Here is a 17,193-nt window from a genome sequence, read left to right on the forward strand (position 1 = left end):
TGCCCCTAATGCGCACATGCGTGTTTCCTGGGCATGCACAAAGGCAGGCTACTATGGAGATTCCTTTGCCATCTTTGCTCATGCAAATCTCTTGCACATGCAGAGATGAGCCAAAAGACCATGCCAGAACCAGAAGGCTGGGCAGAGCCCTTCGGAACACCTAGAGCACCATAATGGTGGCACCAGGGGAAGCCAGTACAGGGAGGACTGGTGGCCTATTCTACCAAATTGCCACGTGTATGACCAGCTGGAGGCTCTTGCAATTTGCATAGTTGTTGACAGGTCTAAAAGACATTGTACAGACCAGTATTGTTAGCTTTACAGAAGGTAGAGGTAAACAGGAAGATGTCACCGATTGGGGATCATTCGTAGTCCGAAGAGCAGGCAGGAGGCGGGGCAGTGACAGTAGCTCTGAAAATTGACGTTTTTTAAAATTGTGTCTTCTTCTCACACACATAAATTAATGTAACCTTATCTTTTAAACTATTTTATGAAAATGGACACTCATTTCTCTATATGTTTTACCTTCAAGGTTTACAACTTGTCACAGAATGTTCAGGAAGACGATCTGCAGCATTTACAGGTACAGATAACACAACGGTATAGGATGGCATTGAAACATTGTACATCTAATTTGAAGGGCTCTGTCCCAAATGAGTTGAAAATAGACAGTTGGGTCGGGTTTTTTGACGTTTCCCAAGTGCTTATCAATGCCACTCAAAATTGTGAAAATGGGGAGCAAATTGAGATGTTCACACTGCAGTGTTGCCTTGCGCTGCGGTGAGGCAAAAATAACGCTGCCTGCAGAGTTTGGCAAGCGCTGGCGCTTTGCAACTGCCTCCATTTACTTCTAAGCGCACAATAAACGCATATGGCATTTACAGTGCATTTAAGGTGTGGTTGCAAAGCATCAAAAGTGATCATTTCCCATTGTAGCCTTGTACCAAAAAAAAAAACACATATCACAGGGTGCTTGAGGAGTGTTGCCTGACACAACATGAATGCCTGTACAACACATCCAAAATTCTCAGTAATGCTATAGGTAGGTTAACATGCTTTAAGACTGCTTTAGAATTCAAGGCCTGTGTGAGAGAGCCCTGAACGTGCCTAAAATTGAACTCCAGGTGGATTTAGAAAAACACGGGATACTCTCGAATCAGCCAAATACAACCTCAATTGAATTGAATGATTAGACATGGATGTTCAATCACGAATAATCAATGTGGTTTGTGTGTCACCTTAATTATTTCCTTTGTGTTTTAAAGAACTGTATTTAACCACCATTGTATTCTCCAGGGTCTTTGCTAAAAAAAAAAAATATAATGTTTTGGGGTTCTGTGTAATTTTCTAGCAAATAAATGATGATTTTTACATGTAGGAGAGAAATGTCAGAATTGTCCTGGGTGCTCCAGAATGCCTGATGGCGCTCCCTGCATGTTGGGCCTCTGTATGTGGCCACACTGTGTAAAAGTCTCACACATGTGGTATCGCTGTACTCTGGAGTAATAGCAGAATGTGTTTTGGGGTGTAATTTGTGGTATGCATATGCTGTGTGTGAGAAATAACCTGATAATATGACAATTTTGTGGAAAAAAAAAAAGGAAAAAAAATCTTGATTTTGCAAAGAATTGTGGGAAAAAATGACAACTTCAAAAAACTCATCATGCCTCTTACTAAATACCTTGGAATGTCTTCTTTCCAAAAAGGGGTCATTTGGGGGGTATTTGTACTTTTCTGGCATGTTAGGGTCTCAAGAATTGAAATAGGCCCTCAGTACTTCAGGTGTGATCAATTTTCAGATATTGGCACCATAGCTTGTGGACTCTATAACTTTCACAAAGACCAAATAATATCCACCAATTTGTACTTATTTTTACCAAAGATATGTAGTAGTATAAATTTTGGCCAAAATTTATGAAGAAAAAATTACTAATCTGCTAAATTTTATAACAGAAACAAAGAAAAATTCATTTTTTCACAGAATTTTCGGTCTTTTTTCTTTTATAGCACAAAAAATAAAAAACTGAGAGGTGATTAAATACCACCAAAAGAAAGCTCCATTTGTGTGAAAAAAAGGACAAAAATTTCATATAGGTACAGTGTTGCATGACTGAGTAATTGTCATTCAAAATGTGAGAGCACCAAAAGCTGAAAATTGGTCTGGTTATTAAGGGTGTTTAAGTGCCCAGTGGTCAAGTGGTTAATAAACAACAACTTTTTTATTTTACCAAATGTTATATCATTCTCTCTTTTCTTTCTTATCCCTTAATTGGGGTTTCTATCTATATATAAAAAAGTGTTTGGCACCGCAATAATCCATCCCCCCTTTTTTCCTTTTATTCCTCAAATAAAAAATAAAAGCATTTTTAGATGTAGCTAGCATAAGTACCTGGATCTGTCTTGATAAAAGCCTCATTAGCTCAGAATGGGAGAAGGAGGGCCAGTACCCCAAGCAGTGGCGGATCGTGCTCCATTTGGGGGGGGGGTGGCAAACAAACCACCCGCCACCCCTCGGTCGATCGATTGCCCACCCCCATCCCCGTCGCTCGCTCATCTGTCTGCCCACAAGCCCCGCATTTACCCCATCTAGCTTCCTCGGCAACTTCAGATCCTTTCTGAGTTTCCTCCTCCTCCTCGGTTGGCTTCCTCCTCAGCGGCCAATGCGGTCGCTTCTCCTCTCGGCCAATCGGGTCTCAGGACCCTGCTTCCTGATTGGCCAAGAGGAGAATCAGGAAGACAAGAGCAAATATTAATTTTCTATGGTCACACCAGTGGGTGGTGCTCACTGCGTCCCGAGCCCGCTCTTTTTTTGTAGCCAATTAAAGCCTCCGGCTCTAATCACATGCTTTGAAAAAAAAATGCAAAAACCCCCATTGGAAGCAATGCTTCTGGCGGCCCTTATGTAGATTAGGGGCCGGACACATGGATTAGGGGGGCTGCCTGTATAGACTCAAAGCCTACCAGGTGCACACCCATGTGCTGACAAGGAACCTGCTGACAGGTAGAGAGAATAGAGAGATGAGACCATCATTCTCCTGCTCCTTAACCATCCAATGAAAGACTGGGAGAAAGTTTTTGAACAAGCTGTATGGATTGCTGCTGAAAAAAATTCAGTCTGGCTTTGCTGTTTGCCAATAACATGCAAGAGAAACACAGTAGCAAGGAGCATGGATTAAAAGCATGTAACAAGTTTATTGGTAAACAATAGCTATCACTTACAAGGAAGAAGACTGTGATGGGTTCACCATGCTGGTAGGCAGCGTGTCAGCATGGCTAGATGGAACATTAGATCAGCTAGCCCAGGGACGGAGCACAGGACCCGCCAAAATAATATGTCAATGGCGTCTACGGTCACTCTTGATGCACGCCCAACACTGGTAAACTCAGCCAAATGTATGTGAGAACTCAGGAGATAGGTGGCAACATGTTTCGAGGGCTCCATCCCCTTTATCAAGCCTTTTATTGCTGTCTTATAAAACTATATATAAATCTCAGGACTGGCTGGACAAAATTACCTATTGGCAAGTAAAAAAGCTCCCAGATGTGTATTTTATTTATTTAGTTGTTTTGCTTTAAAAATCTATTTTCACTATTGATCATGCTAGCTTGTAAAACAAGAAGTGGTATACTTACCTTTTTCAATGGGGGTGTTCAAAATAGTCTTAGGCTGGATTCACACCTATGGCATTTTTAGTGCTTTTTGCATTTTGCAGATTTTCACTACAGAACATGTTCCATAGGAAACCATGGTAAATGGGCTGTAGTGCAAATCTGCAAAATGCAAAAAGCACTAAAAATGCCATAGGTGTGAATCCTGCCTTAAAGAGGAAGTAAACCCTGATGGGTTTACTTCCTCTTTTTTTCCCTGCAAAGGTAAAGCATAATGGACTACTATGCATCGCATAGTAGCTCATTATGTGTCACTTACCTGACACAGGAGCCAGCGAAGTCGCCGCTGATCCCTGTAGTCCGCCGCGTCCATCTTGCTGGTGGCGTCTCGCAGCTCCGACCAATGACAGCGGCGAAGCCGCGATGACGTCACTCCCGCGCATGCGCACGGGAGTCGCGCCTCGCAGCTCCGCCGCTGTCATACGGCGAGGCCGCGATGACGTCACTCCCGCGCATGCGCACGGGAGTCGACAAATTTGGCAAATCCATTCTTGGATTTGCCGCATTTAGTGCGCATGCGCGCCGCTGTCTACGGCGCATGCGCCGTAGACAGCGGTGCCCATTTTCGGGCAAATATCTCCTAAACCATATAGGTTTAGGAGATATTGCTTGGACCTATAGGTAAGCCTTAATCTAGGCTTACCTATAGGTCCAAGTTGTTTGGAAGGGTTTACTTCCTCTTTAAAGAGCTTTGTGTGCCAGTTCTTTTCCATACTTCCAGGTGTTGTTTAGCATGTCCCCTGCTTGTAGGTCAGTTAGGCTGGATTCACACCTATGGCATTTTTTGTGCTTTTTGCATTTTGCAGATTTGCACTACAGAACGTGTTCCATAGGAAACCATGGTAAATGGACTGTAGTGCAAATCTGCAAAATGAAAAAAGCACCAAAAATGCCATAGGTGTGAATCCAGCCTTAGGCCTGATTCACAATTATGTAGGTTGCAGTTTGCATATTGCAGGTGCATTTTTGCATTTGTCGATACATGCTTTTCATCCATTGAAGTCTTTGGAACCAAAAAACAGAAAAAAGTCCCTGGCCCTTTCCATAAAATGCTCACATGTGAACTACATGCATAGAAACCATGTTAAATGTACTGTAGTTTTCTGCAAAACTAAAAACGCATCAAAAAATGCATAGGTGTGAACCAGGCCTCTATTTGTCCTGTTTACCATTATCATTGAAAGTGAAAGTAAAAGAAAACCCCACGCTTTGGGTTGTCCCACGAAAGGTAATAAAGGGGAAATCGTCCAATGGGGACACTAATTCTGGTAACCCGAAGATCCGCAAGATATTCCCTTAACCACTTACGGACCGCCCGCCGTCGTTATACGTCGGCTCTTTGAAGTGGAATATCGTTGTTATGGCAGCAGCTAGCTGCCATAAGACCGATGTCCACTTTTTCAGCAGAGCGGTCCGATTTAAGATAAAAGTGGTCTCAGTGGAGGATTCGCCACAAGATCACTTTTATTGGTGGCGGGAGAGTGACCCCTCCCCGTCGCTCTCCGGGGCCCTCCGCCGCTTACTGGAGCCACCGGCAGCGGCGGAGTTGATCGGATCCTGTCCTCTGCTTGACATGGAGCTGAGAGTGAGGGGAAGATGGCTCCCACCCGGCTTCATTCCATTCCTGGGCGGAAGCGATGTCAAACCGTCACTTCTGCCCATAACTCTTTAAGGGACATTGTTTTTTTTTTTTTTTATTACTTTCAAACAACATTTTTTTTTTTTTTAATTTCATTTTAGTGTAAATATGAGATGTGAGGTCTTTTTGATCGCAAGATCTCATATTTAAAGCGGTAGTAAACCCACAATTTTTTTTTTTTTTTTAAACACCTGCAAAGCAAAAGGCATAATGAGCTAGTATGCACCGCATACTAGCTCATTATGAAATACTTACCTTAGAACGAGGCCCCGACATCTGGCACGATCCACGCCGAGGGAGCTGACATGCTCCCTCTGCGTTTCTTCTGGGTATCGCGGCTCCGGCGCTGTGAGTGGCCGGAGCCGCGATATCATCACTCCCGCGCATGCGCGCGGGAGATTTCTTTCCGGCCGCCGGCCACTGCTGGATTTTCAGGCCGAGAATCCCCTCGTGCGCATGCGCCACTGCAGTCAGCGGCGCATACCGAGGGGAATATTTTTTTTACCTACAGATAAGCCTTATTATAGGCTTTCCTGTAGGTAAAAGTTACAAAAAAGAGTATACAACCACTTTAAGAGGTCTTGTCATGCTTTTTTAATGTAAACATCCCTTGTAATAGGAATAAAAGTGACACATTTAAAAAAAAAAAAATAAAAAAAAAAAAACAACAATGTAGAAATAAAAAATAAACAAGAAAAATTTAAAATAAAATTTTTAATGTGTCCCGTCCCGCCGAGCTTGCGTGCAGAAACGCATAGGTGAGTAGGACCCACATATAAAAATGGTGGTCAAACCACACATGTGAGGTATCACCGCGATCGCTAGAGCAAGAGCAATAATTCTAACCCTAGACCTCATCTGTAACTCAAAATATGCAACCTGTACAGTTTTTTTTAACATCACCGATGGAGATTTTTAAGGGTAAAGGTTTGTCGCCATTCCACGAGCAGCGCGTGATTTTGAAGCGTGACATGTTGGGTATCAATTTACTCGGTGTGACATCATCTTTCACAATATAAAAAAATGTTTCTAAGTAAATTTTCTAGCAAAAAAATAATAATAATATTTGAACTTGTAAACAAGAAGTTTGAAAAATAGGCCTGGTCCTTAAGTGGTTAATTTTCAGGGATTTCCTCTCACTTCCTGTTTGGCTATGGGACGGGTAGTGAAGGTTAAATCTCCCCAATGGGACAAAGGTGTCAAAAATAAAACTTACAGGAGTTATACTGTAACCCTCTTGAAACAGAAAATAAAAAGTTTTGCCTATAATTCTACTTATAAAACTGTATTCTGTGATGATGAAGCAGCCAGCAGGAGGGGACTGCAACTCACACCAGAGGGGGCACAGTGTTCCGCAAAGTGTATCAAAAAAAAAAAAAAGATGGTTCAATAAGGCTTTGAAAACTTAAAAAAGATATGTGTGTGTGTGTGTGTGTGTATATATATATATATATATAGAGAGAGAGAGAGAGATATGTGTGTATATATATATATATATATATATATATATATATATATATATATAATTTATTTTTAATCGTTGGATAACAGATTACTGGGTAACTTCCCTAACCATAAAAAATACATGCTTTAAGACCATTTTTTTTGCTCCTTGAAAGGAACATGCGTCTGGTTTACCTGCATGCTGAGCACATCATAATAAGTTATAATGTATCAGCCATCAATGGCTTATAGCTATATAGACTGACATAGGAAATTATTATTATTATTATTATTCAGGATTTATATAGCGCTAGCAATTTACGCAGCGCTTTACAATATAAAAGGGAGACAATACAGTTACAATACAATTAAATACAAGAGGATTAAGAGGGCCCTGCTCAGAAGTGTTTACAATCTAAAAGGGTGGGGCAGGTGGTACAGAAGGTTATAACGGTCTGGAATGAGTTGATGGAAGTGGTAGGAGATTAGTTGGAGACATGATAGGCTTCCCTGAATAGATGAGTTTTCAGGGATCGCCTGAAGGTAGCGAGAGTAGGGGATAGCCGGACCAGTGGAGGTAGCGAGTTCCAGAGGATTGAAGAGGCTCTGGAGAAATCCTGGAGACGAGTGTGGGAGGAGGAGACGAGAGAGCTTGAGAGTAGGAGGTCTTGAGAAGAACGGAGGGGACAGTTTGGGTGATATTTGGAGACAAGATTGGTGATGTAGCTCGGGGCAGAGTTGTGAATGGCTTTGTATGTGGTGGTTAGTATTTTGAATTTAATTCGCTGGGTGATTGGGAGCCAGTGTAGGGATTGGAGGAGAGGGTTGGCAGATGCTGAGCGGTTGGTAAGGTGGATAAGTCTGGCAGCAGCATTCATGATAGACTGAAGAGGAGATAGCCTATGGAGATGCAGGCCAATGAGAAGGGAGTTGCAATAGTCAAGGCGAGATATAACAAGGGAGTGAATGAGGAGCTTGGTGGTTTCATTTGTTAAAAAGGGGCTCAAATTTTAGAGATGTTACGGAGGTGAAATCTACAAACTTTTGACAACGATTGGACTTGGGGCTGAAATGACAAGTCAGAGTCTAGGGTTACACCGAGTACCCTGGCGTGTGGGGAGGGCCTGATGGTTGCATTGTTGATTTTGATGGAAAAGTCATGGAGGGGGACATCTGCAGGGGGGATTATTAATAGCTCAGTTTTAGAGAGGTTTAGTTTAAGGAAGTGGTGTGACATCCATGCTGATATGTCAGTTAGCAGGTTAGTAATGCGAGAGGAGACTGAAGGAGTGAGGTGAGGAGTAGACAGATAGATTTGGGTGTCATTGGCGTATAAGTGGTATTGGAAGCCGTGGGTCTCTAGGAAATCCAGTCTCTTTGTCACCTCCATCTCTGCAGAATGACAGCAAAATGCTTCTTAGTCGCCTTATGTGACTCACTTCTGTCTGACACTGCAGAGTCTATGCAGAACAAACAATGTCTAGCCTAGCAACAGGCAGACTATATCCAGTCCTTTGCGTAGAAAGGAAAGAAAACTCATAGCAACCAATTAGACTCCAGATGTCAGGTTCCTTGTGCAGGCTACCCGATGAAATTTAGCATCTGCCTGATTACAATGTGCAGCGCTCCCCTCCCATCCTACGAATATACTTCTTTTAGAGCCCTTTTCATAGTTCCTCTTTAAGTGATCAGTCCACCCAAAGCTGATATCTCAGTACGGTATTTAGATGCTGTAGAGTTAAAGTGCCTGGCAGTTTCTTATATTTATCTGGGACTGGTGAGTGCCTGGTTTTGCACAACCGATGTGCTCATTTGGAGGATTTCCCACCATCCTTGCTTCTTTATATAATGTAGACCAGTGGTTGTCAACTTATGAGCTAAAGGGGGCTTCAAATGCGTCCCCCGCACATAATGTTCAATATACGTAATGCTTAACCACTTCAATACCGGGGGGGCACTTAAACACCTTCCTGCCCAGACCAATTTTGAGCTTTCAGCGCTGATGCACTTTGAATGACAATTGCGCGGTCATGCTACACTGTACCCAAATGAAATTTTTATCATTTATTTTCCCACAAATAGAGCTTTCTTTTGGTGGTATTTGATCACCTCTACTGTTTTTATTTTTTGCTAAACAAATAAAAAAAGACCAACAATTTTGAAAAAAAAAAAGTTTTTTTTGTTTCAGTTTCAAAACTTTAAAAATAAGTACGTTTTCTCCTTCACTGATGGGCACTGATGGGGCTGCACTGACGGGCACTGATAAGGCAGCACTGATGGGCACCGATGAGGTGGCACCAATGAAGTGGCACTAATGAGGTGGCATTGATGAGGACTGATATGTGGCACTAATAGGTGGCACTGATGGGCGACACGGATGGACACTGATAGATGGCACAAATTGGCACTGATAGCTGGCACGGATTGGCATGGATAGGCAGCATGAATGGGCATGGATAGGCGGCACAGATGGGCATGGATAGGCGACACAGATGGGCATGGATGGGCACTGATAGTTGGCATGGATGGGCACTGATAGTTGGCATGGATGGGCACTGATAGGTGGCACGGATGGGCACTCATAGGTGGCATTTTATTGTTTTGTACTGATGATGCCAATCAGTGCCAAACAATAATGCATGCCAATCAGTGATGCCCATTGTGGGCACTGATTGGCATCCATTGTGGGCACTGATTGGCATCCATTGTGGGCACTGACTGCCATCCCTGGTGGTCTAGGGTGGCATACCTGGTGCTGGGCATCCCTGGTGGTCTGGTGGTGTCCCTGGTGGTCCAGTGTGGGCATCCTCGGGGGGGGGCTGCACTGATAATCGATCAGCACAGACCCCCCCCCCTGTCAGAGGAGCAGGCGATCGGCTTTCCTCTACTCGCGTCTGACAGATGCGAGTGAGGAAAAGCCGATCAACAGCTCGTCCTATTTACACTGTGATCAGTCGTGATTGGACACGGCTGATCACGTGGTAAGGGAGACTCTTTACCGAGATCGTAGTTGCGGGGTGTCATGAATGAATGAATGAATGAAATACTTGTATAGCGCACAATGCGAACTGAATCGCCTCTAGGCGCTGTGGCGAGCTTTGATCATCTGCTAAAAGAGGAAGATCTTGAGTTTTTTCCTAAAAGCCAGGTGATTTTCTTCCAGGCGGATGTTGATTGGTAGAGCATTCCATAGCCGAGGCCCTTGGACAGCGAATCTCCGATCACCCTTGGATTTATACCGGGCTTTGGGCACGAGGAGGAGGTTTTTGTTGGCTGATCGACTGCGGTTTGGTGTGTAATGATTTATTTTCTCCATTAGGTATTGCGGAGCTTCTCTATGCACGCATTTGTGGGTGAGGCAAAGGGTCTTGAACGTGATCCGATTTTTTACGGTTAGCCAATGTAAGCTCCTCAGCGAAGGAGAGATGGATTCCCAGGGTTTTTTTCCTGTTATCAGCCTCGCCGCCATGTTTTGGATCAGTTGTAATCGCGCAAGTTGATATTGTGGTAATCCTATGTAAAGCGAGTTTGCGTAGTCCAGTCGTGAATTAATGATTGTTCCAACTACCACTGCTTTGTCATTCTTTGGGATAAAAGGGATGAGTCTGCGAAGCATGCGCAGATGGTGAGATCCACTGACTACAGATCCTATTTGCGCATCCATTGACATTTGTGCGTCTAAAATAACCCCGAGACTCTTCGCTTTGGTCTTTGTGGAGATAGTCTGCCCAAAGACGGCTGGTGGAGACCAGGAGGTTTTGGTTGCGGGCTTATGATTTGGGTGTAAGATAAGAAGCTCTGTCTTTGATTGGTTCAGCTGGAGGGAGTTGGTGGTCATCCAGTCCTCTATTGATTTGAGGCAGTTTTCAAGTTGTTGTTGGTGATCTTTTTTTCCATTGATCAGGAAATAAAGTTGCGTGTCGTCAGCGTAAGAGTGGAAGCAGAGATCTGAGCATCTGATGATTTGAAGGAGTGGGCGAATGTAAATGTTGAAGAGAACGGGTGACAACGGAGAGCCTTGAGGGACTCCGCAGGTGACTGCCCGAGTTTCGGAGAGGAATTTTCCTAGTTTCACTGTCTGTGACCGATTTCCTAGGAAGGACGCGAACCATTGGAGATCTATGTCTTGGACTCCGGATACTTCTGTGAGGCGGACGAGTAGAGTATTGTGATCTACTGTATCAAACGCTGCACTTAGGTCTAGCAGTACGAGGAGACACAGCTCTCCGTCATCTGCTGCTTCGAGGGCGTCATCCCAAATCTTGAGGAGAGCTGTTTCTGTCCCATGACCCGGGCGGAAGCCTGATTGCAGCGGGTCCAGGAGTTTGTGAGTATCCAGGTGAAGTTGTAGCTGATGTACTACAGCTTTCTCCATGATCTTAGAAATGGTGTTGAGGCTTGTAATCGGCCTACGGTTGTTTGGATCCTGAGGGTCCAGGTTTGGTTTCTTGAGTAGAGGTTTGACGATGCCTTGTTTGAGGATGCTGGGAACAATCCCTTCGTGGAATGATCGGTTTATGAGGTGGGTTATGGTTGGAGCCACGATGTCGGAGCATTCTTTCAGTAGTTTTGTGGGGATGATGTCAATAGGTGAGGTACTGTCACGCAGTTTATTAATGATGTTTTTTGCGGTGTCTACGGTAATTGGGGATAGTGAAAATTTTGGCAGTTGCGGTATGTTGGTGCGGACATCCTCTTTATGTATTTGCTGGCTGAGGTTGGATGTTTTCTTCTGACAAATTGTTTCCCTGATGGTTTTGACTTTATCGATGAAAAAATCCGACAGTTTGTCACAGTAATCCTGGGATTCGCTTTCTGGGGGTTCTAGGCACACCGGATTCATTGATTGATTAACCAGTTTAAAGGCTGACACCCCGCAACAACGATCGCTATGATGCGCGCCCCCGGGGACGCAGCTGCTCAAAATCTTGAGGACGTCATATCCCGCCCAGTCAAGATTTTTAAACCATTTTGCAGCCGTCATTTGCCTATAGGGCAGGCGGCAAGTGGTTAAGAGTACTGTCAGAAACCATAGACTAGGCTTGTGCAATTCGTTTCACAACGAAACGAAATTCAACAGTATTTTGCATCTTTCAGACATTCGGATGCATCTGAATGTCCGCATAAAAAGATAACAACTTTCAACAAATACGAAAGAAATTATAGCGGATATAACGAATGAATTCGACATGATTTGGTCATTCGTTAAAGATCTAATGAAACAAAAGGTCAACTCAAATTAAGTCTTACAGTCCAATCAGCTGATTAATTTTGTGCTGGAGGTTGGATTACTGGCAAAGTGCATTCCTGAGAAGTGAGTGAGAAGGGTGTTGTGTTGTATTTGAGCCGAGGAGAAGAGATACTGTCATTGTGTGTGTTTAACCACTTAAGGACCGCCGTATTGCCATTGTACGTCATCACAATGGCACAGGCAGGAACAAGCACGTACATGTACGTGCCTGCCTTCCAATGGGTGGGGGGTCCGATCGGACCCCCTCCCGCTGGATACGGCGGTCCGGTTCGCTCCAAGAGCGATCCGTGATGAGGGGATGGCTGCTGGCTCGCAGTCTCTGCTGTAGATCATCCCTAAGGTGTTCTGTCAGGTTGATGTCAGGACTCTTTGCAGGCCAGTCAAAGTCCTGCACCCAAAACTCACTCATCCATGTCTTTGTAGACCTTGCAATGCGCACGGGAAGGGCCCATCCCCAAACTGTTCCCACAAAGCTGGGAGCATGAAATTGTCCAGAATGTCTTGGTATGCTGACACCTAAAAGTTCCCTTCACTGGAACTAAGGGGCCAAGTCCAACCCCTGCAAAACAACCCCCATGCCTTAATCCCCCCTTCACCAAATGGTTTGGACCTGTGCACAAAGCAAGGTCCATAAAGACATGGATGAGCGAGTTTGGGGTGGAGGAAGTTGACTGGCCTGTACAGAGTCCTGACCTCAACCCAACAGAATACCTTTAGGATGAATTAGAGCAGAGACTGCGAACCAGGCCTTCTCGCCCAACATCAGTACCTGACCTCACAAATGCTCTTCTGGAAGAATGGTCAAACATTCCCATAGACACACTCCTTAACCTTGTGGATGGCCTTCCCAGAAGTGTTGAAGCTGTTATAGCTGTAAAAGGATGGCCCAACTCAATATTGCACACGATCGGACTTTCCGTCAACAACACCATGGAATTTTGTTTTGAAAATTGTTGGCTCCAACTTGCCTTTCATACACACGGTCGCACAAATGTTGGCCAACAATTACGAACGTGGTGAGACGAGCCGATAAAAAGGATGTTCAATAGTCTTGATTCCGAGCATGCGTGAACTTTTGTGCGGCGGATTTGTGTACACATGATCGGAAAGTCCGACAACAAAATTTTGCTGGCAGAAAATTTGAGAACCTGCTAGCCAACATTTGTTGGCGGAAAGTCTGCCAACAAATATTCGATGGAGCGTACACACGGTCGGACTTTCAGTCAACAATCTCACATCCAACATTTCCCGTCGGAAAGTCCGATTGTGTGTACAAGGCATAAGACTGGGATGCCATTAATGTTCATGTGCGTGTAAAGGCTGGCGTCCCAATTCTTTTGGTAATATAGTGTAATTTAACCAGTTCCCGACTGGCGCACGCCATTGTACATCGGCAGAATGCACGGGCAGATATATTGCCGTACAGGTACGTCCATTTTTATATGCCGCCCTGCCATCGTGTGCCCGCCGCCGGCGGCACGCTCGCATGCCGGTCGGGACCCCTGTGAGTCCGATCGTCTCATGGGGAAGTTGAACGGGGAGATGCCGTTGTAAACAGCATCTCCCCGTTGTGCCTAGCAACTGTGATTGGAGCAGAGATCAGTGTTCACTAGCACAAAGCCCAGCCCCCCACAGTTAGTAACACGCCCCTAGGAACACTTAACCCCTACACTACCACCCCCTGGTTAACCCCTTCACTGCCAGTGTCATTTACACAGGAATAAATGCATTTGTATAGCACTGATTACTGTATAAATGACAATGGTCCCAAAAATGTGTCAAAAATGTCCGATGTGTCCGCCATAATGTCGCAGTCACAATAAAAATCGCTGATCGTCGCCATTACTAGCAAAAAAAAATTATTAATAAAAATGCCATAAAACTATCCCCTATTTTGTAAATGCTAGAACTTTTGCGCAAACCAATTAATAATTACTTATTGCGATTTTTTTTTTTTACCAAAAATATGTAGAAGAATACGTATCGCCCTAAACTAAGGGAAAAAATTTTTTTTTATAGATATATTTTTGAGGGATATTTATTATAACAAAAAGTAAAAAAAAATGTGTTTTTTTCAAAATTGTCGCTCTATTTTTGTTTATTAGCGCAAAAAATAAAAACTGCAGGGGTGATCAAATACCACCAAAAGAAAGCTCTATTTGTGGGGAAAAAAGGATGTCAATTTTGTTTGGGAGCCACGTCGCACGACCGCGCAATTGTCAGTTAAAGCGACGCAGTGCTGAATCTCAAAAAGTGGTCTGGTCTTAGAGGAAGTAAACCCTGATGAGTTTACTTCCTCTTTGATTCACTGCAAAGATGAAGCATAATGGACTAATATGCATCGCATCGCATCGCATAGTAGCCCATTATGTGTCACTTACCTGACACAGGAGCCAGCGAAGTCACTGCTGTCTCCTGTAGTCCGGAGCCTCCATCTTCTCGTTGGGTCTCGCTGCTCCGCCGCTGTCATTCGTCGAAGCCGCGATGACGTCACTCCCGCGCATGTGCATGGGAGCCTTCACTCCCGGCATATCGCCGTTGACAGCGGCGCGCTCAGTGCACCTGCACGCCGCTGTCTACGGCGCATGAACCGTAGACAGCGGTGCCTGTCTTTCGGCAAATATCTCCCAAACCGTGTAGGTTTAGGAGATATTTCTTGGACCTACAGGTAAGCCTTAATCTAGGTTTACCTGTAGGTCAAAGTGGTTTGTAAGGGTTTATAACCACTTTATGCCAGCAAAATGGTCCGAGGCTGAAAGTGGTTAAACATTGGCAGAAGTTCCCTGAGTCTTAAAAGTTATTTCAAGGGTTCCTCTGTGTAAAAAAAGGTTGAGAAAGGCTGCTCTATGCCAAAAGTCTCTGCACTGCACTAGAATGAAAAGATGTTGCCTCCCAGGGACCTTACACAGATTACATAGTTACATACAATGCCTTGCGAAAGTATTCGGCCCCCTTGAACTTTTCAACCTTTTGCCACATTTCAGGCTTCAAGCATAAAGATATAAAATTTACATTTTTTGTGAAGAATCACCAACAAGTGTGACACAATTGTGAAGTGGAACGAAATCTATTGGATTTTTGAAACTATTTTTCACTTATAAAAAAATGAAAAGTGGGGCGTGCAAAATTATTCGGCCCCTTTACTTTCAGTGCAGCAAACTCACTCCAGAAGTTCAGCGAGGATCTCTGAATGATCCAATGTTGTCCTAAATGAATGATGGTGATAAATGGAATCCACCTGTGTGTAATCAAGTCTCTGTATAAATGCACCTGCTCTGTGATAGTCTCAGGGTTCTGTTGAAAGCGCAGAGAGCATCATGAAGACCAAGGAACACACCAGGCAGGTCCGTAGTACTGTTGTGGAGAAGTTTAAAGCCGGATTTGGATAGAAAAAGATTTCCCAAGCTTTAAACGTCCCAAGGAGCATTGTGCAAGCGATCATTTTGAAATGGAAGGAGTATCAGACCACTGCAAATCTACCAAGACCTGGCCGTCCCTCTAAACTTTCAGCTCAGACAAGGAGAAGACTGATCAGAGATGCAGCCAAGAGGCCCATGATCACTCTGGATGAACTGCAGAGAACTACAGCTGAAGTGGGAGAGTCTGTCCATAGGACAACAATCAGTCGTACACTGCACAAATCTGGCCTTTATGTAAGAGTGGCAAGAAGAAAGCCATTTCTCAAAGATATCCATAAAAAGTCTTGTCTAAAGTTTGCCACAAGCCACCTGGGAGACACACCAAACATGTGGAAGAAGGTGCTCTGGTCAGATGAAACCAAAATCCAACTTTTTGCCCACAATGCAAAACGATATGTTTGGCGTAAAAGCAACACCGCTCATCACCCTCAACACACCATCCCCACTGTCACACATGGTGGTGGCAGCATCATGGTTTGGGCCTGCTTTTCTTCAGCAGGGACAGGGAAGATGGTTACAATTGAGAGGAAGATGGATGCAGCCAAATACAGGACCATTCTGGATGAAAACCTGTTGGAGTCTGCAAAAGACCTGAAACTGGGACGGAGATTTATCTTCCAACAAGACAATGATCCCAAACATACAGCAAAATCTACAAAGGAATGGTTCACAAATAAACGTATCCAGGTGTTAGAATGGCCAAGTCAAAGTCCAGACCTGAATCCAATCGAGAATCTGTGGAAAGAGCTGAAAACTGCTGTTCACAAACGCTCTCCATCCAACCTCACTGAGCTCGAGCTGTTTTGCAAGGAAGAATGGGCAAGAATTTCAGTCTCTCGATGTGCAACCCCCAAGCGACTTGCAGCTGTAATCACAGCAAAAGGTGGCTCTACAAAGTATTAACGCAAGGGGGCCGAATAATTTTGCACGCCCCACTTTTCATTTTTTTATTAGTTAAAAAAGTTTCAAAAATCCAATAGATTTTGTTCCACTTCACAATTGTGTCCCACTTGTTGGTGATTCTTCACAAAAAATTAAAATTTTATATCTTTATGTTTGAAGCCTGAAATGTGGCAAAAGGTTGAAAAGTTCAAGGGGGCCGAATACTTTCGCAAGGCACTGTAGTAGGTGAGGTTGAAAAAAGACACAAGTCCATCAAGTCTAAGCCATGTGATACATCTAATACAGCATGACAGATGGCGTAAAAACACCACGTGTACTGTTGTCCTGACCACTTCGTCAGGGACCATGTGCAGTTTTTTTTATATCCATGTACTTGAGACATATTGTATGTTGTTATTGTTTTAATAAAGTGAATTAAATTATTTTTGATGATATGGTATTTGATTTTCTAGGGGTGCACTTGGTTTAGTTTGTCTCGCGTCCTTTCTGTGGTATGGGTTCCTCTGTGGGTTCATGAAACATTACGTGGATTGGATACAGAAGTCACAGCTAAAGTATTTGATTACCTTTTTTTTTTCTTGTCTACACCTAGCTGTTCACAGAGTACGGCAGACTGGCTATGGAGGAGACATTTCTGAAACCGTTCCAGGTCAGTGTGTCATTTACTATATATAGATACCTTGTAATCTGCTGCTGGGTCCAATGTGGCGCACATTGACAAACATAAAAACGCCTTTTAATGTGGTACAAAGTGTGGTGTCCATTACGTTATATTTATTTAATGAGCTAAGTGAGACTTGTACAAACCAATCGATGCAAATATTTGATCGGTATCTTTGGTGCAGGATTTTGATACTTTATTAGAATTA

General features: G+C 43.8%; 1 protein-coding gene across 2 annotated transcripts in view; it reads left to right on the top strand.

Moving 5' to 3' along the window:
- The window catches only part of ATL1 (atlastin GTPase 1), a 167,209-nt gene that overhangs the window by 41,068 nt on the left and 108,948 nt on the right, over window positions 1-17,193 (top strand). For both annotated transcript variants that reach the window (XM_077466774.1, XM_077466773.1), the window contains 2 exons: window positions 533-583; window positions 16,917-16,973. In XM_077466774.1, the coding sequence (XP_077322900.1) occupies window positions 533-583; window positions 16,917-16,973 (108 nt within the window). The remainder of the gene's footprint in view (window positions 1-532; window positions 584-16,916; window positions 16,974-17,193) is intronic.

This window comes from Lithobates pipiens, unplaced genomic scaffold (genome assembly GCF_037356315.1).
Source record: "Lithobates pipiens isolate NorthernLeopardFrog02 unplaced genomic scaffold, aLitPip1_a1.2 Scaffold_37, whole genome shotgun sequence".
NCBI lineage: Eukaryota > Metazoa > Chordata > Amphibia > Anura > Ranidae > Lithobates > Lithobates pipiens.